General features: G+C 40.7%; 1 protein-coding gene across 2 annotated transcripts in view; it reads left to right on the top strand.

Moving 5' to 3' along the window:
- The window catches only part of tcf25 (transcription factor 25 (basic helix-loop-helix)), an 87,475-nt gene that overhangs the window by 5,774 nt on the left and 59,468 nt on the right, over positions 1-22,233 (top strand). The window contains exons 4-10 of one of the 2 annotated variants that reach the window (XM_034189157.1): positions 405-490; positions 14,052-14,117; positions 14,229-14,311; positions 15,038-15,168; positions 19,465-19,564; positions 21,196-21,289; positions 21,452-21,544. In XM_034189157.1, the coding sequence (XP_034045048.1) occupies positions 405-490; positions 14,052-14,117; positions 14,229-14,311; positions 15,038-15,168; positions 19,465-19,564; positions 21,196-21,289; positions 21,452-21,544 (653 nt within the window). Of the gene's footprint in view, positions 1-365; positions 491-14,051; positions 14,118-14,228; positions 14,312-15,037; positions 15,169-19,464; positions 19,565-21,195; positions 21,290-21,451; positions 21,545-22,233 lie in introns of both variants that reach the window. The other variant, XM_034189150.1, reaches the window with a different exon arrangement.

Raw genomic sequence — 22,233 nt, 5'->3', positions numbered from 1 at the left:
TTTACAATTAGAAAGTCAGATTTATGTATTAATTGACCAATGACCATTAAATACAGTCATTACAAGTTTGTATGTTTTAGCAGGGGTGGTGGCCAAGTGGTTAATGCGCTTGGTTTCAGTGCAGAAGGTTCCGGGTTCAAATCCCACCCCTGCCACATTTCTCCATGTAATGTGGAGTTGTGTCAGGAAGGGCATCCGGCGTAAAATCTGTTCCAATTCAACATGCAGATCCACCTTGGATTTGCTGTGGCGACCCCAAGTGCAAACAAGGGAACAGCTGAAGGGACTTACTTTTACTATTACAAGTTTGTATGTTTTATTCCTAAAAAGTGGTCTAATATTGCCAATTGTTTGCTTGCTTCCAGGAGCCTATGCAAGATGAGAATATTGATTTATTGTTGCAGAACCTGGAAAAATCAAATGGTGTGACCTTGCAGAATGAGGACTGTGGAAGCTCAGACAGAAAGTCTGTGCTGCAAGTGGAGCACAGGTGAGGAGACAGAAGACAAAGTCGGTGAATTCTTTTCAAATTTGTGTGTGCATACCTAGATTAACAGGCTTACACCCCTGTCACACCTTGACGATTTAGCTAGCTTATGCTGACCATATTAAAAACGCTGGCATACGTCTAATAAGTTATGGGCAAGTTCTGTATGAGTTAAGAGCATGCTGATATATGACGAGTACATAAAAAAAAATTCTGGGCATGCACAATATTTTCAACACACGCCACTATATGTCTCATACATCCCACATATGCGGGCCATAAGTTGTAGGTACATTATGTGATTGTTGACACACATTTCTTGTAAGTTACTCATAAGTCAAAATACATCCATTGATTGGCTTAAGAACTGAAAGCTGCAGTCCTCATGCGAACAGTTCACTGTTTCAAATATTAAAACTATTCACACACTGAGTAAATATAAAGTCTTGTGTTCATTTCAGTTGGATTCATCATCACAGCCTGATGAAAATGTGTTTGCATAAAGCTCCCTGATTTTGGAAAATGACATCTGAAAATATTTTAATTCCTTGTTGTGACTGAAAAATGTATCATTTTTAAAGAAGTCTCTCTGTGTTTTGTCTGCTCCCAATGCGTTTCTCAGCCTGAAACAGGACACTGGTGATTTGTGCCACAACAAAACAGCCTACTTATTTTAAAAGTTGCAAGAGTCACAGCGCCTCATTCATTTGTGTCAGTGTTTAGTTCAGTTCATCAGTCATTCTCAGTATTCTGCACACAATGAAAATAAATCTTATGAACCAAGACAAAAATAAAATAAAATTTAAAAAATGTTAAGTTACTCTTTTTGGCCTCCTTGTGGAGGGGAGAGGTCACACGGCAGCTTAGGCATGCTTAATGATGTGCTTGTCAATATCTACGTGCGCCACCTGCCAAACAAAATAATTCTGCTGGCAGTGGAAACACAAAACAAGCCAGACGTAACTGTTCCAACCTGCACCATACCATGTGGTACCGGCGCAGACCGCTCAGTGGAAACGGGGCTGTCAGCATATGTTGGTTAAGTCGTCATGGTGTGACTGCTGCATAACTTATTCAATGTATTCAGCGTATTTGCTGTATTTTACATACGTCAACATACGCTGGCTAAATTGTGAATGTGTGACAGGGCCTTTAGCATTCTGTGAGCTTGGTCTTTGAGGTTGAAAGATGTCAGGAAAAAGTTTATGGAGTCATGGATGCTGGGCAGAGGTATTTGGTGATGCTAATATATTTGCAGAAGAACTAAGGTCAAAGGCTTTAGGCTTCTGGGGCCATATTGCTAAAGCTCCTGATACAAAGAGTTGCCACTAGTGGTGAAATTCTGAGGACATTTTTAGGATTAAGACATTTAAGAATTTCTCCATAATGCTGAGTGCATCCTAGTAAAATATGTTATTCACATAATATTATACCATTTTTGCCTGTGAAAAAACATTAGAAGTTGGGAGGAATACTTTTAAAAGTGTTGTGGGTTTTGTAAGCAGATGAGAAAATGGCAGAAAGATGAGGGACAAGACAGAAGAAATATTATCTAAATGCTGAATCAGAGAATGGATATTCACATTTGGAAGATGTCAGCAGTGGTGTCCCAGTTATTGGACCAGTTCTCTTCTTATATATTAATAGTTTACCAGAGTCTGTAAAGGAAAAGTATTTACTGATCACATTACCATATACAGAATAATTGAGGATAGGGAGGACTGTGAGAATTTGCAAAATAAATCTCACCTGGTTGCTGATACTCCAGAGTGTGGTCCTGCATATTAGAGTTTGCATCCTGTATTTGTACAACCTTGATAGAGTTTAATTTTCTGGTGTCATTGCCCAGCGAGATCTTAGAATAGTCATTTCAGTTTCTTTAACCCCATCAAAATGCATTGTCTCAATGGAAGTAATGGTCTAGTGCAGGGCTGCCCAAATCCATTCTGGAGGGCATGTGGCCTGAATGTTTTCATGTCTACCTGCAGTAGTCAATGTTGATTATTTAATCATGGTGTTTCCCACTTTCTTATCGGCTGAGCACACTTGTCAAAGTTAAGTAGCTGGGGGTGGAGCGAGGAGAGTGACAAAACATGCAGGGCACGTGACCTCCAAGAGTAGATTTGGGCAGCCCTGGTCTAATGGTTAAAGTTTGGAGTTGTGACAAGATGACCCTTGGTTCAAATGCACTCTATCAGACCAATAAACTTACTAAGGACTTTTGGGAAACATTCTTATTCCTCAAGTTGCTCCTAGTATGTATTTGAGCACCTTGCATGGCAGCACAATGACATTGCTAGGTGTGTGTGTGTGTGTGTGCGCGTGCATGCGTCATCACTGTAAAGCACTTTGAGCATCTGCTTCAGATGGAAAAACCCTATAGACATGCAGTCCACTTTCCATCAGAGCTGATAAAACAGTGCAGTGATTAAGTGGTGTTTGACCAATCTGGATGAATCCACATTGAGGACCTTATATTCTCATTCTTGTAATGAGCAGTGTTGTCAACTCCTCAGTTTAAAAAAAAAAAAAAAAAAAAAAAAAAAAAAAAAAAGATAGCTAACTTTAGAAACCACTTAAGATTTAACCTGAGATGCAAACAAAACAATGTTATTCCCAAATGCATGAAGCAAAAGGCACTAGAAGCAGGTCACGCACACTGACCAATATCTGCTCTTTGGCTCAAACCACCTCCTTGAACACAAGCTTGGGGTGATCAGAACTCTTCAACACAGAGCCCTACAGGTGCCCACAACTGCAGAGGGAAGTGCTAAAGAACAACAACTTGTCCAGAAAGCCCTCACAGTATGTGGGTACCCATGATGGACCCTGGACAAAGTGCAGAAGTCCCAGAGAACAAAGAGACCAGATAGACAGGAGACAGAAACAAGAAGAGTGTCTCTCCCTTATTTAGCAGGAGTAGGGGAAAAACTACAGAGGATCTTCAGACAGCACAAAATCCCAGTTTACTTTAAACCGGTTAACACCTTGAGACAGAAATTAGTTCACCCTAAGGACAGGATCCCTAGTTACAAAAAGAGCAATGTAGTGTATTCTGTCAGATGTCAGGAAAACTGTAAGGAACACTACATAGCTGAGACTAAGCAACCTTTACACAAAAGGCTATACCAGCACCTCAGAGAGGGCGCCAGTGGACCTCCAGCTCCAGCTAAAACTCCAGCTTTTGTGGCTTCTGTTTATTCTTCTCTACAAGAGTCAAGACAGAAGTCAGACTACCAGATCAAGAATTTTAGCTGAGGAAGCTTCTGCGATTTGAAGCGAAATGTCCTCGCATCAAGCAACCCAGTCCAGTTGAAGATTCAAGCTTCTTTACTATGGAAACCACATAGACAACTGAGAGCCTACACAGAAACATTGCGACCAACTGTGGGCATGAGGCCCTGGCACTGGTACGTAAGCTGGAAAAGACTGCTAAAAAGATAGCTAACTTTAGAAACCACTTAAGATTTAACCTGAGATGCAGACAAAACAATGTTATTCCCAAATGCATGAAGCAAAAGGCACTAGAAGCAGGTCACACAGCAGAAAAGATCCAGCACAGTTACCTTAGGAGGAGTTTGGGTCTTAGAATTAGAAGGCTTCATTTTAAAATATTAGACCTCCAAAATGATCTTGATAGTCTTTACAAAAGGTTAGAAACTTTAGTGGGGGAAGACCCCCATAATAAGATCACAAAGTTCATAGTTAAAATTCAAATGGCTGAGCATTTAAAAAGTAAGGCGTGGCAAATCAGGAAGTTTCACAACCTTTTGGTGCAGAAAAGGCGTACTTTCAGTGGGAGTAGTTTTAAAGATACACCCAGACAAATTAGTGACAACAGGGAAAATTGGGTAAAGAATCTCTCCGACAGCGTTCTTACACAGACAGAAAAGGATGTGCTCACTAAAGGACTAAATTTCTCAGTGACCCCTAAACATATACCGACAGTAGATTACATCACTGCTGTAGAGTCAGCCATTAAACATAACAGTTTGTCAGAGTCAGAAGCTGGGGACCTCCGACTAAGAGTCACAGCAGTGCTGAACAGTGCTAACAGTGATAACAGTGATAAAGGCAGATGCACGGTGGTCCTGAACACATCGGACTATGAGGCCAAGATCAACAACTTGCTCAGTGACTCCATTACATACGAACGTCTGAAGAGAGACCCCACAAGCGGCTATAAGAAGAAAATCATTAGCTACCTCCAAAACCTGGAGAAAGAGGGACTCATCGACAGGCAGGCATACTACAGACTGTACCCTGGGGATGCCACTCCATGCATCTATGGACTGCCCAGTATCCACATACAGGACATGCCACTCAGGCCTATTGTATGTAGCACAGATTCCATCACGTACAATTTGGCCAAACACCTCAAGTGGATTTTGGCTCCTCTAGTGGGTAACTCAGACCACCATGTGGAGAACACACAAGATTTTGTGAACAAGATCAAGGACCTGCAGCTGGAGGCAGATGAAACTATGGTGTCATTTGATGTGACATCGTTGTTCACCTGCATGCCCACCGCTGAGGCCATCTCAGCAGTGAGGCAGAGACTGCTGGAGGATGTGTATTTACTTGAAAGGACTAGACACACCAGACCACATCTGCCAACTCTTGGAGATCTGTTTTAACACCACGTATTTCCTGTTTAGGGGGAATTACTACAGGCAGATCCATGGTTGTGCGATGGAGTCTCCGGTATCCCCCATTGTGGCCAATCTGTTCATGGAACGAGTGGAGAAGACAACCTTGACATCTTTCATGGGCATCCCTCCCAGTCACTGGTTCAGATATGTCGATGACACATGGGTTAAAATCAAGCAACAGGAGGTTGAGGACTTTACAGAACACATCAACTCGGTGGACTCCAATATCAAGTTCACACGTGAGGATGCCAGAAACAACCATTTAGCCTTCTTGGACTGTGATGTTACGATTGGAGAGAACAGGCAGCTCCAGACATGGGTTTACAGAAAACCCACGCACACTGACCAATATCTGCTCTTTGGCTCAAACCACCCCCTTGAACACAAGCTCGGGGTGATCAGGACGCTTCAACACAGAGCCCTACAGGTGCCCACAACTGCAGAGGGAAGTGCTAAAGAACAACAACTTGTCCGGAAAACCCTCACAGTATGTGGGTACCCACGATGGTCCCTGGACAAAGTGCAGAAGTCCCAGAGAACAAAGAGACCAGATAGACAGGAGACAGAAACAAGAAGAAGAGGAGTTTCTCTCCCTTATTTAGCAGGAGTAGGGGAAAACTACAGAGGATCTTCAGACAGCACAAAATCCCAGTTTACTTTAAACAGGTTAACACCTTGAGACAGAAATTAGTTCACCCTAAGGACAGGATCCCTAGTTACAAACAGAGCAATGTGGTGTATTCTATCAGATGTCAGGTAAACTGTAGCGAACACTACATAGGTGAGACTAAGCAACCTTTACACGTAAGGCTATACCAGCACCGCAGAGAGGGCGCCAGTGGACCTCAGTCTGCAGTTCATCTCCACCTGAAAGACATTAACCACACGTTTGAGGACAAGGAAGTTAAAATCTTAGCCAGAGAAAAGAAATGGTTTGAGAGAGGGGTCAAGGAGGCATTCTATGTGAAACAGTTGAAACCCAGCCTTAACGGGGGAGGGGGTCTGAGACACGCTTTGTCCCCTGTTTACAATGGGGTACTCAGGTCAAAGCAGTTTCAGTCTTTTGTTCATGGTAATGAGTCATTCACGTCATCAGGAGAGTCATCAAGGGAGCCGGCAGGAGAGGCGTCCTTCCCATCATTAGGAGGGACAGCTGCCCTGTCATTAGGAGGGTGCTAACTAGAACACAATAGGTGCCAATTAGAGCTATTGTTTAGTCACTAGCCTATAGCAGTCTGCCTCTCGGTAGGAGGCGACTGGTTAGGTTTAAAACTCCAGCTTTTGTGGCTTCTGTTTATTCTTCTCTACAAGAGTCAAGACAGAAGTCAGACTACCAGAGCAAGAATTTTAGCTGAGGAAGCTTCTGCGATTTGAAGCGAAACGTCCTCGCATCAAGCAACCCAGTCCAGTCGAAGATTCAAGCTTCTTTACTATGGAAACCACCTAGACAACTGAGAGCCTACACAGAAACTCATCAGTAAGAAAATTAGCTATTGGCTGTCTTAAAAGTTTTCAGAAGTCGCTAAATGACGTCATCATATTATTTGCATAGTATGATGTCATAACAGATGATGTAGGAAAAAAATGTTGCGGAAAAGACCATTAAATACATTATCAACCTTTTAATAATGTTTGTTAAATTCCATATTCATAAATAGAGTATTGAGAAGGAATTTACACGGACATCTGGCTGAATTTGAACAATATATAAGCAGTATTGAGCTTATAGACTCTACCAAATGTCATAAAACTGCTATGCTCTACAAGGAATTTTTTGAAGAGAATTAATGTTAAAGAATGCCTTTACTTTTGTTATTGTATAATTTATTTTTTTTCTATCTCTTTCTATTTACAATGATAATACTGTGAATGTTGTTGTGGACTTGTCCTTCTGTTCATTTGTTGTTCATGTATTTATTGAAAAAAATGTGGGAGAGACAAAAAAGTGAGTAAAAACAAAATAATAATGTTTAGAACTACAAAAAAATAGATTCTTGGTTTGTTTATTTATTTTTGCCATTAAGATTGGCCATTATTCTCAAAATAACATAACTTCTCAAGGCCAGGGCTTCTCAAACTCTGGAGACTTAGTCACAGCGCAGAAAATGAGGAAAGTCGGCTTAGTGAGTCCAAGTGAGCCATTCAGTGCGGGACCAGTCGCGGAGGCATTGCGCGTGACTGTTTGAACACGGAGGATTGTCGATATCCCTCCGCTCAATGCTTTGCAATAGGGCTCTGTTGCTTTGTAGCAGCTGCGGACTGAGCGGAGGCGGGGGGGACCTGCTGCTCCTCAGGGATAACAGAGACAAGTGCTTTCACCTTTGAGTCGCCAAACACCAGAAAAGTCTCCAGTGATGCTAGGAAAAGTAGCTAGATTTTGTCACTAGTCGCTTTTGAGAAAATAAGTTGTCGAGGGTTTGGAAAGTACCCAGATTTAGCGAGAAAGTCGCCAAGTTGTCAACACTGTTAATGAGACTGTTACTGAAATATACATCGGTGATTTGGATTCTTTGGTTTAAAAAAGATTATAGATAAAGTACAGCGATGTTATGAGATTATGTCGGGTTGTGGCTTCCAGTTTGAGTCTCTCAGACATGTCAGGTATGCGACAAGTGATTGGAAGTGTAAGTGTAATCCGGAAAAACATTTCTCACAACCTTCACAGGCAACTCCAAGGCCACAACCAGACATTAGCTGTTGAAGCCAAGTTTCATCAGAGGTAGTCAAGTGTTTCTTTGCTTGTAAAGTAGCACAGTGGTTCTCAGTCTCGTCCTCAAGTGCCACGTGACCTCCACATTTTCTGTCTCTTCCTGCTTTGCCACAAGCTTATTAGCTCATTCAGATATCTGTTAGTATTTGACTGGTTTTGGTAGATGAGGGCAAGTTTAAGAACCATTTTTTTTTTTCCATTTCATTCATTTTATTTCATTCAGTTCCAACCACACAACCAAGAATCATTCCAAAAGAAAACATAACAAACGTAACAATACACCTGAATGAAAGGGGGTAGAAAGAAGCGAACTTATATTATCTACCACTTTTTACAGAAGATTAACTTCCAAATTAAATAATCACATTATCAACATTACAATCAGAATATCTACAAAAGGAAAAGAAAAATAAACAGTAAAAATATACATGCAGTTTCATTATTACAACATCAGGTCGTATTTCTGAATCATATTAATTTTAACTGCCTTTTTAAATATATTGCTTGATTTAGCTTCTTTAATTTCCTTGTTCAAATTATTCCATAAACTGACTCCCTTGATAGAAATGCAACGTTCCTTCAGTTTAGTTCTGAATCTTGGTTTGTTAAATATCTCTGTTCCTTTTAAGTTGTACTGGCTTTCTCTTTTTTTGAATTTGTTCTGGATGTTAGTTGGTAGTATTTTTTTGTGAGCCTTAAACATTGTCTGGAGAATAGTTTAATCAACCAGGTCATGAAATTTCAACAAATGTAACTGCAGGAATATTGGACTCGTGTGTTTCCTTATAATGCCTCCGACTAATTAACCTTATTGCTCTTTTCTGTCAAATGAAAAGTGAATGTGTAAATGTTTTGCAGGCATTTCCCCATATTTCAATACATTAGGACAGATGTGGAACAATCATAGAACAGTATAATATATATAGTCCTTTCTCATCTAACATCTCTTTTACTTTGTGTAGTATAACAATCATTTTTAATAATTTATTCTTTGTACGAGGGTAGGCTGAAAAGTTCTAAGGCTCCCCATGAAGTAGTAATGCATTAACTGCATTATAGTGAGCCTTAGAACTTTTCTGCCTACCCTCGTATAGTTAATATGTGATTTCCAACTCAGGTTCTCATCAATCATGACACCCAGAAATTTTGTTTCTGTCACTCTTTTAATTTCTACACCATCTATAATAATTGGGATATTCATACTTTTATCTCTATTACTAAATATAATAAAATTAGTCTTGTCAAAGTTAAGCGATAATTTATTAATGTCAAGCCAAGTTTTTATTCCCATGAATTCTTTTTTGACTACTCTCAATACATGTTGTAAATTTTTACCAGAATAGAAAAATGTGGTATCATCAGCAAACAGAATACAATGTAACATCTTAGATACATTAACAATATCATTGACATACAGGTAACACTTAATAATCCAGATCTTACATCGTTTATCTGTACAAACTGTTTTCTGTTGACTAGATAGCTTGATACCCATTTATGAGCAACCCCTCTGATTCCATATTTATTTAATTTTTGAAGAAGTAAAGTATGGTCAACGGTATCAAAAGCTTTTTTGAAGTCCACAAAAATGCTCACAAAAGAATCCTTATTGTCTATTGCAGTGCATATTTCTTCAGTTAGTTCCACTGTGGTAGTTGACACTGTGGTAGTTGACACTTGCAATGGTTTGCTCAAGTATTATCTTTCTGCAACAACAGTAGATACAATCCCAATTCCAATGACGTTGGGACATTGTGTTAAATGTAAATAAAAACAGAGTACAATGATTTGCAAATCATCTTCAACCTATATTCAATTGAATACACCACAAAGACAAGATATTGCTCATTTTGAAATGGATGCCTGCAACACGTTTCAAAAAAGCTGGGACAGTGGTATGTTTACTACTGTGTTACATCACCTTTCCTTCTAACAACACTCTAAGTGTTTTGGAACTGAGGACACTAATTGTTGAAGCTTTGTAGGTGGAATTCTTTCCCATTCTTGGTTGATGTACAACTTCAGTTGTTCATCTGGGGTCTCAGTTGTCATATTTTGCGCTTCAAAATTTGCCACACATCTTGGACGATGGGTCTGGACTGCAGACAGACCAGTCGAGTACCCGCACTCTTTTACTACGAAGCCACGCTGTTGTAACACGTGCAGAATGTGGCTTAGCATTGTCTTGCTGAAATAAGCAGGGATGTCCCTGAAAAAGATGTTGCTTGGATGGCAGCATGTGTTGCTCCAAAACCAGGATGTACCTTTCAGTATTGATGGTGCCATCATAGATGTGTAAGTTGACCATGCCATGGGCACTAACACACCCCCATACCATCACAGATGCTTTTGAATTTTGCGCTGGAAACAATCCAGATAGTCTTTTTTTCTCTTTTGTCCGGAGGACACGGCGTCCATGATTTCCAAAAACAATTTGAAATGTGGACTCATCAGACCACAGCACACTTTTCCACTTTGCATCTGTCCATTTCAAATGAGCTCGGGCCCAGAGAAGGCAGCAGCGTTTCTGGATGTTGTTGATGTATGGCTTTCGCTTTGCATGGTAGAGTTTTAACTTGCACTTGTAGATGTAGCGATGAACTGTGTTAACTGATGATGGTTTTCTGAAGTGTTCCTGAGCCCACGCTGTAAGATCCTTTACACAATGATGTCGGTTTTTAATGCAGTGTTGCCTGAGGGATCGACGGTCACGGGCATTCAATGTTGGTTTTTGGCCTTGCCGCTTACGTGTAGAAAGTTCTCCAGATTCTCTGAATCTTCTGATTATATTATGGACTGTAGATGATGAATCCCTAAATTCCTTGCAATTGAACATTAGAAACATTGTTTTTAAACTGTTGGACTATTTTTGTTTTTTGTTTTTTTTTGTTTTTTACGCAGTTGTTCACAAAGTGGTGATCCTTGCCCCATCTTTGCTTGTGAACGGCTGAGCCTTTGGTGGATGCTCCTTTTATACCCAATCATGACACTCACAATTAGTGTCCTCAGTTCCCAAATGCTCACAAATGTTCACAGATGAGTGGTGTTAGAAGGAAAGGTGATGTAACACAGTGGTAAACATAACGCTGTCCCAGCTTTTTTGAAATGTGTTGCAGGCATCCATTTCAAAATGAGCAATTATTTGGACAAAAACAAAATTTATCAGTTTGAACATTAAATATCTTGTCTTTGTGGTGTAATCAATTGAATATAGGTTGAAGAGTATTTGCAAATCATTGTATTGTGTTTTAATTTAAATTTCACACAACGTCCCAACGTCATTGGAATTAGGGTTGTAACTCAACAAAGAATTCAACAAATATTTTTATATATAGAGAGAGAGATATAGTCATCTATTTCTCTATATATGTACGAGGTCTGTCCAAAAAGTATCAGACCTTTTTATTTTTTTCAAAAACCATATGGATTTGAATCGTGTGCTTGCATGAGCCAACCTTGAACCTTCATGCGCATGTGTGATTTTTTTCACGCCCGTCGGTTGCATCATTCGCCTGTGAGCAGGCTTTGTGTGAGCACTGGTCCTCCCCTCTCGTTGGATTTTCATTGCGAGGTGGAACGATTTGGAGCTTTGCTGCATCAAATTTTTCCAGAAACTGTGAGAGACAGCCAGGTGGAAACCATTCGGAAGATTCAGACGACTTTCGGTGACGATCCTATGGGCATCACACAGATTAAGGAGTGTTACAACCAGTTTAAAGACGGCGCACAATGGCGGAGGGTGCGCCGCGCTCCGAGCGGCCATCGACAGGCTGAAACGACCAGATCATTTCCAAAGTGAATGCTGTGTTGATCCGGGACGTCGTCTGACTACCAGAGAAATTGCAGAAGAGATGGACATCAGCACTTTTTCGGCACATTCCACTGTTACAGGAGATTTTGTAATGAAATACGTGCGGAAGTTGGAAGTCTCACAGGACATGTTGTGACATGTCCAGCTCTTACACAATTCCTCGGATACTCACTCAACTGAAAAGCCACCGAAAGCCGTTTGAATCTTCCGAATGGTTTCCACCTGGCTGTCTCTCTCAGTTTCTGGAAAGATTTGATTCAGCGCTGCTCCAATCTTTCAGACATTTTCCTCGAAATGAAAATCCAACGAGGGGGGAGGACCAGTGCTCACTCAAAGCCTGCTCACAGGCGAATGACGTAACCGACAGGCGTGGAAAAAAACTCACGCATGCACACGAAGGTTCAAGGTTGGCTCATGCAAGCACACGTGATTCAAATCCATAAGGTTTTTGAAAAAAATAAAAAGGTCTGATACTTTTTGGACAGACCTCGTACATGTATATTGGTTGAGTTAATTGTTAAAATTCTGGCATCGCAAATTTCTGAAGGGCCTGTAAAATGAGCGTGCCTTTCAGAGAATGTTCCATCATGCAGACGCCTCAGTACTCAGGACCCCAGCAATTGTAAAAGGCTAAGGGGTTTCCCACCTTTCATCTGCTATGGCATAGATGACTGCTTTTGGGAGATGAGCATGGATAATTGGTTGATGTGGAAATGACCAAACAGGGTCCAGTGTATAGACATTATTGTAGAAATTACGACAATGAAGTACTGTGCTGTGGCGTATACAGTGATGAACCGAAGCAGTGCATGCTGCCAGACATGACCTGATGATAACCAAAGTTTTGACTTTTTTTCATGTGCACACTTCCTTGGATATTGAGCCATATTATATTTACAATGTACTTAAGTTCTTCAAAGTATGTGTAAAAATCTGTACTTTTATAATTGTAGTTGTGTCTACAGTGGCCTTTTCCACTCTTGGCCAGTATTAATCAGTCACATAATCTAAAATATAAATTTCTCCACCTTCCCACCATGTGGTGGTGCCTATCTCACAGAAAAGATGTTAAAGCTGCAGTACTGGCTTGTGTGGATTCATGAAGCTACTGAGCAAATTCTTATTTGTGCTTATGCTTATGCTTTTATTTTCCCTGGATTTCAAGAGAATGTTGGAGTTTTTGTCTTAAAGGTTTTTGAACAAGAGTGGTGAAAATAAGGTTTGCAAAAAAGGAGTGACTTTACAGTACAGATGATCCAACCAAGGGCGCAATTTAGAACTAGAAATTCGGGGGGGGGGGGGGGGGGCACAAAGTGCAAGGCCCGCAGGGCCGAAGACCATAGGCCGGGTGTCTGGGGGCCGCTTTAGGCATTCTGAGCATCCAGTAATTTTAATGTTTTGAGAAGACCATAAAGTGGACACCATTTGACTTATGCAATTTGAAACTGTGGATATAAGTACTTTTTTCTGAGAATAGCCAGCACTGATTTTATTAACATCCTGGTGTAAATAAGGTATCACCACATGTGTAGAACTCAAAAAGAATGATAGGTTGAGTTTTCATTAAAAAACTGCAATGTGGTAAAATGTATTCATAAATATGAAAGAACAGGCTCTTAATAATTATTAACTATCGCATACTGTATTTTTTTTTCCTCAAGATTTGTTTTTGCATAAGTTTGAAAAACAGATCATATGTTTAGGATAAATTACTTATCATGAATTAAATTTTCGAAGTGGCACTAATGACAACACTCATACTGAACATAATTTCGCTTGCATAGACTGATTTTGGAGATCAAGCAATAATTGCAGATGGGCTTTCTGAGGTCCCAGATAGCTTTTCTGATTTCCTTTTCTAACTTTTAGAATTTAGTAAATTAGCATATGGTCCATTGATACTTATGTGTAGACACTAGTCCCTAGAGGCAACTATTTGTGGTTTCAAATCTGGGCAAATGCAGTCCCAGAAAATTCTGAATGTGACAAACAAGAAACAGGTGTTGTAAACAAGTCAATGCTGCTAAAAATACAAACTTGCAGAAACAAAGATACTATTCTGACATGGTTTTGCACATAAGACTGGCATAGCATGTTTCAAATACACACATATATGTCAGAAGGTGAGGGGGCATACCATATTCTGTCCCCCCGGTTGAAAAGGTGGGGGGGGGGGGACATGTCCCACCTATCCCCCACCAAATTGCACCCATCCTCTGTCAAAATTTGGCTTTCCCTCAGCGGAATCAATAAAGTTTTCTTTGACCTTGTCTCTGTTGACACTGCAAACTGTCAAATCCCTGATTGCTGTTTCAAGAGTCTCGTCACCTAAAATGTTCGTTCATGAAGTGCTCCACAGTTTTGACACTGCCTCTCTGTTAATTCATTTAGGAATCTGATTCCAGAGACAGAGCTTAAGCGATATTTTGGGGCCCGAGCAGTTTTTGGAGATCAGAGGTAAAAGGTTTTTCTGTGTGTTTGTTATAAAAGTGTTCTAAGTGTCTTTGTGCAGTATACCACTTGTTTCTGTATGCATTAATTTTGTTTTTTGTTTGTGTTTTTGCACAGACCTCGTCAGAGAAACAGACAATTTCATCGAAGCACGTGGATGACTGCTCCTAAAGAAAGCTGGCCTCGCTTCAGTCGTACAGGTGGGGTTTTCCTTCTATTCAGCTGAAATATAGCTTGTACAGTTTTAATTTGTATTTTAACATTGAAAACGTGTTTGTTTTTCCTAACACACACGGCGGTGTACATGAAAATTCATGACACAAAAAAATAATAATAAAATCAAACTATTGCATACATCAGCAGTAATAAAAATTGATTTTGTTTGACTCATATCAATGTAAACATTTTCAGTAATTCAATTTCAACTTTAGAAAGAAGTAAAATATATTCACTTTTATTTATGTATATTCTTTGATTTCATAATGTAGATGAATGTAGATGTCAAATAAGATGAAATGCAAACTTTATAGATTTAGTTTTGTATGTTAAATGAATCGCAGTGAACATGTAAGACTGTCAAAAATGTTAATTGTTAAACTTAATAAATAGTTAATAGTAATAACGTAGAATTTTCAGCAAAATGGTGTTGGAATGGGAAGTAAACAAAATGGTTGTGAAGCTTTAGAGTACTACCTGATTGAAAGTGTGGTGCATTTCATGGCTTTTATGGGCATAATATATAAAACACAAATAGTCTTAGTTAAATTTCAATGATTTTTATTAAAATTTTCACTGCATGTTGTTGTAGGATATCTATAAGAATGAGGTTTCTTGTTGCAGGATTTTATGTGCTACATTATTTGCCTTTATGCATAACTCCAACACACTTCATGTGTAGATCTAAATTTGGCTCAACATTTTTACAGGAATGTCAATGACCCTACTCCAGTCAAAGGATGGCATTCAGTACTTTACTTTTGAGCATAGTCGGGACTACCAACAAGTACAGTTCAAGTTCCTTGATGCAGTGGAGTCCATGGATCCCAACAACATTGTGGTAAGAACTCTAATCTTCCTTTGTGTGGCAGAACATGTTTGAGTATTTCAAATTGTGTTGTACTGTAGATGTGGCCGCAACATCTACAGACCTCTATACAAACAATAGACTTCCATACCACACCCTCAAAACAAATATTGAACATGTGCAAATTGTATGTAAGACAATTCCCTGTCTCTGTGAGATCAGGTTTTATGGTTCTGCTATTAACCTCTAAAATTATTCACAGACTAGCACCTCCCTACTTAGCTGACCTAATTAAACCTTACATACCGACCCGGGCTTTGCATTCTCAGGGCGCAGAGCTACTTTGTGAATAAAAAGTCTGCAGGTCATGGAGCTTTCTCTTATCGTGCCCCTGTTCTGTGGAATGATCTCCCTGCGTCAATAAAACAGTAAGATTGTGTAAAGACTTTCAATCCAGACTTAAGATGCACTTATTTTCCCTTTTCTATGGCTAGCATATTGACATAGTATGGTACTATGCTTCCTACCCTTTAAATTAATTTCATTGGAAAATGGAGTGGGCTGCGGCTACAAGCTTAGGGCTAGTGGCCGGTGATCACCTTAGTATTTCTTCTGTTTTTCTTTTTGCTTAATGCTGACAAATTATATCTTATTTGAAGTCTTTCTGTCAACTGATTGTTTTTTCTGTCTGTCTGTCCGTCCAGAAGTGGGTGTCTTCTTCTGCAGTGGTCATGACATAGACAGGATCTGTGGACCCAACACCCCTTCTCCTCCCCAGCCAGCCTCCTGTCCTGGACACCAGCATGGACTCCCAAAATTTCCTGTATATTTGTGTTGTCAAGTGTGTCGGTAGAATGGCTCAAGCAGAGGTTCACTCCTTTGAGTCTGGTTTGCTTAAGGTTTCTTCCTCAAATCATCAGAGGGAGTTTTTCCTTACCACTGTCACCTGTGTGCTTACTGTAGGGGTTGGTAAGGTTAGGCATTACTTGTGTGAAGCGCCTTGAGGCAGCTTTGTTGTGATTGGGTGCTATATAAATTAAATAAATGGAAATTGAACCCCTCTTCCACAGGACACTGTTCTATTACAATCCCCCACAATCCAGAAAAAGTGCAAAAATGGAATTAAACAGCTTACTCCGGCATGCCTCCTATCAGGCTGGCTTATAAAGTGCAGACCAGAGGTGGAAAACTCTGGCTTTAGAAAGGAAAAGTCCAATCACATATTTGTTCCATCTTACTAATAAACCAGCTGATTGTAATTAGTTCAACTCTTCAGGCAGGTGGATGAGCTAATTATTGAAATCACCTGTTTTAGGTGCACAGGTAGAAGCAAAACATGGTAGGGCTTTCTGAAGCTGGAGTTTTCCACCTCTGGTGCAGACCCAGCAACTGGCTTGCCTATAAAGTGCAGACCTGGCAACCTGTTCAGAAACAAAAGTAAAGCTGAGTCGGGCTGCATTCTAAACCAGAACCACAGCAAACACTGCTTTTTACCCAGATGAAGCACCATCAAACACGTATCAAGCAGTACGCACTTGGACTGCACCATTTAAAGATGTTTGACCATGATTGAAGCTGTTAAGACTACAAACATGTGGAAGAGACTGTGTAATGACGCAGTTCGAAAATTTCATCCCAATTTAAAAACTGGTGCTGATGATGGTTGTAACTACTGCATAGACAAAATTTGTTTAAGATTGACAAAAGATGGATCAAGAAGTTACTCTGACGCTTCAAAATGTGCCCAAATTTGCTATTCAAGATGAAATGAGGAGGAGCGGAACTCTGTGTAATATAATATATGTAATATAATATATAATAAAAGGGGTATTATAGAAATGCTTTGTACTACTGGCTGGCAAGTTTCAGTCTTGTATTGGTATTGCCATTCTAATGCCGCGTTCACACTGGGTGCGGCACGAGCAACAGCGATGGGTTGCCATGTAATCCCTATGGAAGGACGTGTTGTGGCGCCAAGCCACGCAGCGCGACGTGATGTACGCGAGTGAAGCGATTTTGAGCAATTGGCGCGTTTGTGGCGCGATATTACGTCGCGTCATGTCGCGTTGCCCTCCTCCCCAAGTTGAAAAATCTGAACTTTTTCATCTTGTTGCGCCGCGATGACCAATCAGGGACTGAATATGTAGTGATGTGGAGATGTCTGGAGTTTGACTGAGTTGGATGTGAACATGTCCTGTCTCTGGTAGCAGCCTGTGAGCAGGACTTGTGTCCCTTTTGTCCTTTATTTCACAATTATGACAGAGTTCGGGGGAAGAGCGAGCAGCAGCCCCGCAGCAGGGTGAGCGGAGTTTTTTTCTTTTTCACGTGCGCGCGAACGAATCGTCCAAAGATGATTTTATTTATTAACTACACAGATGTATAATAAAGCAAATGGTGACTGGTTTCTAAACACAATTATGACAGTTTTTGGAGCGAGCAGCAGCTCTGCAGCAGGGGGAGCGGAGTTTTTATTTATTTATTTATTTTTTCCCCCACATGCGCGCCGAGTGAATCGTCCGTGAAGATTATTTTATTAACTACACAGATGTATAATAAAGCAAATGGTGATTGGTTTCTAAACACAATTATGACAGTGTTTTTTGGGAAAGAGTGAGGAGCAGCCTCACAGCAGGCAGCAGAGTGTTTTTGTAATTGTTTACATGTGCGTGTGTGAACGGGACAGGAGGTCCTCAAACTGGGTCCTGCAGAGGTGGAAGGACCGCTGAAAGTGGCCGTCATCCAGATGCACCTCCTGCAGCAAATAATGATACTCCCTGAATTGGGAACGTCTCATGACGTTTGTCAGCTTTCCACAACAACTCGCTCTATGTGATCAAGGTCCGTCATGTTAACTTAACTGACAACCGGAGTCGGCAAGCGGAATGGAAGCTTCTCCTATTTGATGACGCACTGGGGCGAATTTTTGCAGTGAAAGCAGAGTGATGCACCGGGCAATGGTGGCGTGTCTGTCGCCACACAACAGATGCAAATTTGTGGCATCTGGTCGCGCCTGGTGTGAACGCAGCATAAGACAGAAAAAAAGAATAGAACATGTTATTAATTTATAATCTCATGAAGTAATTTATGGTAATGGAATTTTTGCATTGACCAACAAAAATGTGTAATTCAGTGGAGAAAGTGTTCTGTTTACTGCTTTATAGATATTGGCATCCACATTTTGGTTGGTTTGTTTGTCAGGCTCAGTTTCATCCTATGACCTTAGCTTAATAAGGTTTTAAGTTATCCTTGTAATAGTAGAGAAGCTTGAATCTTCGACTGGACTGGGTTGCTTGACACGAGGACGTTTTGCTTCAAATCGCAGAAGCTTCCTCAGCTAAAATTCTTGCTCTGGTAGTCTGACTTCTGTCTTGACTCTTGTAGAGAAGAATAAACAGAAGCCACAAAAGCTGGAGTTTTAAACCTAACCAGACCCCTCCTACCGAGAGGCAGACTGCTATAGGCTAGTGACTAAACAATAGCTCTAATTAGCACCTGTTGTGCTCTAGTTAGCACCCTCCTAATGACAAGGGCAGCTGTCCCTCCTAATGATGGGATGGACACCTCTCCTGACAGCTCCCCTGACGACTCTCCTGATGATGTGAATGACTCATTGCCATGAACAAAAGACTGAAACTGCTTTGACCTGAGTACCCCATTGTAAACAGGGGACAAAGCATGTCTCAGACCCCCTCCCCGGTTAAGGCTGGGTTTCAAATGTTTCACATAAAATGCCTCCTTCACTCCTCTCTCAAACCATTTCCTTTCTCTGGCTAAGATTTTAACTTCCTTGTTCTCAAATGTGTGGTTAGTGTCTTTAAGGTGGAGGTGAACTGCAGACTGAGGTCCACTGGCGACCTCTCTGCGGTGCTGGTATAGCCTTTTGTGTAACGGCTTAGTCTCACCTATGTAGTGTTCGTTACAGTTTTCCTGACATCTGATAGAATGCACTACATTGCTCTGTTTGTAACTAGGGATCCTGTCCTTAGGGTGAACTAATTTCTGTTTCAAGGTGTTAACAGGTTTAAAGTAAACTGGGATTTTGTACTGTCTGAAGATCCTCTGTAGTTTTTCCCCTACTCCTGCTAAATAAGGGAGAGACACTCCTCTTCTTCTTGGCTCTGTCTCCTGTCTGTCTGGTCTCTTTGTAATAAACAAAAGAAAGAGAACTAAAGTGACCTTCATCATTAACGGCACAAAACCCATAACCCTTTCAAATATTCTTTATCTATGATGACCATAATTTGTGACTTAATTCTTGTGAAATATTTTTTCTAAGTGATAACTTTGTCTTCTTGCCTCCACCTTTGTGCCTCTGTTTTATTCTTTCAGGCTCTGCTGCAGATGAACCCGTACCACATTGATTCCCTGCTGCAGCTCTCTGATGTGTGCCACCTACAGGAGGATCAGGAGATGGCCAGAGACTTTATTGGTAGAATCATTGTCTGTTTCCTCAGATTGTAACCATCTACTCAGGTGTTGAATTAATAACCAGTGATTAGATGATTCAGGGACCCATTTATGTCATTACTTACAAGTACATAGGTGCTTTTATTATTAGAGGGCATTGATGTGGGTTGTGAGCTCTTCACTTTCAAAGTTTAGGCTGCAAGCAAACAGTGTGTAGCCAAATGAAAGTTTTATATTGTGTGAATGCTAAGATTGTTACAACTTAGTGTTTAATACACATTTGAAGCTCTTTTATGTTTGTGTAGATATTATATTTGGCATAGATGACCAATAACGCTGCTATTGTTTAGCTAATTTCTTATCTTTTTCATCCAGGTTTTTTTTTTTTTTCAGTGCTAAATCATGTCTTTTCAAGGTGTTATACATGAGAAAGATCTAAACTCTTGAAGTAAACCACCACATAAACTAACACATTGTTGACCATGGTTATGGTTGTACAGTACTTACCAATTAGAACAAAGGCTCTAATTGCTGTCCGTACACCCAAAATGCGCGCATACGAAAAGGAGGGAGGGAGAGAGAGATAGCTAGCACCAGATGATCAATTAAATGTTTATTTACAGAAGATTTTTTAAAAAGTAATATGATTTTACTAAACTAAAAGCACAATCCAATGTAGTGAAAAAAACTAGGGTTCACAGAGGCAGTGTTTGTGGGCGCCATGTTGCGCCCCTCAGGTCCTCCATATCGGCTTGTCCTCAGGCTACCTCTCTGCCGCTCCTCCGATGCCCAGCTGTGCTGTAGAGGAGGGAGATCATCCTAGCACCACACATAGCATGAAAAAACCCACACACACGGAAAGAGGGGGAGGCTTAATTTCTTTCCTTCACTTAGCTGTTGTTGGACGTTGTATCCAGCATCCATCCAGCACCGTCGTAGCCCAGCTCCGATGCGTCTCTTGTCCTCGCCACACACTGGTAGTCAACTCAGGTAGTGCGCTGTCAGTGTCTTTCTCCTCCAGCCGCACTCCTATGCCAGGCTCCTTTTTTCTCTGTGTCAGCCCCGCACCGTTTGCTCCTCTGTGCTCCTGCTGCTGCTCCGTGCTCACTGACCCTCTGTTTTCCCGATCCCCACTCCTTCTGCTGCGTCCCCTCTTATCCGGCACGCCTGTGCGTCTTCCCCAATCAACACCACAGCAAATAATTCTGTTAAAATTAGACAATCTAAATAATAATAAAAAAAGGCAACTGGCTCTGTGACATAAGCAAATGATAAAATACCATCAAGAACTACAGCAAAATGAAATATGGACGAATTGTGGTTTTCGGCGGCATTTCTTCAAAATTTTCAACAGTTTAAAAATCCTGATGAAGCGCCAATTGCAGGAATGAAGCTGTGTGAAGGTTAAACAATGCCAATGAAAGTCAACGAAAGTCCAGATTTCTTGTGTGGTTTAGGCTTCATTGTCCTTCGTTAAGTGCAGTGTGACCGGCCCATAAAGGAGTGGGTTTATAATTTTGTATGTGTAGTTACTGCTGCTCTATGTATACAGTTTAGTTGTCATTTTATTTTATGTTCTACAACAGCTGTTGCTTTGTCAAATTTATTTAACCATTACGATGCCTAACTAACGAGTAGATTTCTCTGTTTCAGAGAGAGCCTTGTACAGCTTTGAGTGTGCTTTTCACCCATTATTCAGTCTGACCTCAGGTGCCTGCAGGCTCGATTATCTCAGACCGGAGAACAGGTTGGTTGTTTTTGAGTGTTTTTTATTTGTCCCATCCAGTAATTTGCTGTTGTTGGAGGTAGCGCTTGTATGGCATCGGTTGAAACATAGATCATTGTTTACAATTTAAATGATGTTTGAGTGACACACAACAGTTGACAAATTTGTATTGTGTGATTGCAGGGCATTTTATTTGGCTCTTTATAAACACATGATGTTTCTGGAGAAAAGAGGATGCCCACGGACAGCTTTGGAGTACTGCAAACTGATTCTGAGGTATAAAGAGACAGTTTCACAGATTAAGACATGATGAATAGGGGTGTAATAAGACATCATGAATTGTGATAATTGATCGTATTGTGAAGCCTGTATCAAATTGTATTTTATTACCTCCGCCAACGAATTTGGAGGTTATGTTTTTGCCCCTGTTTGTTTGTCTGTTTATTTGTGAACAGCCTGGATCCCACAATTTTTCATATATTGTGAAGAAACTTTTTTTTTTTTTTTTTTTTTTTTACTAAAGATTCATATCCTGACAGGCAAGAACGAAGGTTACGTATGTAACCACGGTTCTATGAATCCTGGATGACCGCCAGAGGGCGGTGCTGAAAGCACTGAACATGCGCACATGCGCAGTTCAAGTAATAATACCAAAATAGTCACACCTGTGACACCACGGATGACCAATCACAGTGTATATAAGCATACATCATCCGAGGCTCTGTTCCTACCGAATCTTCTTGCACAACACGGACATTCTGAGTGACAGAGAATCTCTGGCGGTCATCCGGGATTCATAGAACCATGGTTACATACGTAACCTTCGTTCCATTTCATCCCTCCTGACCGCCAGAGGGCGGTGCTGAAAGCACTGAATGACTAATATCAACAATGTCACGAGGAATCCTGAGCACCTACCTCACAGAGGAGACCCAGAGGACCCCGATAGAAGCACAAGACCCAAA

The sequence above is a fragment of the Thalassophryne amazonica genome, chromosome 2, assembly GCF_902500255.1.
Source record: "Thalassophryne amazonica chromosome 2, fThaAma1.1, whole genome shotgun sequence".
NCBI classification, from domain to species: domain Eukaryota; kingdom Metazoa; phylum Chordata; class Actinopteri; order Batrachoidiformes; family Batrachoididae; genus Thalassophryne; species Thalassophryne amazonica.
The sequence above is the reverse complement of the archived record's forward strand: the minus strand, read 5'-3'. Positions and strand labels throughout refer to the sequence as shown.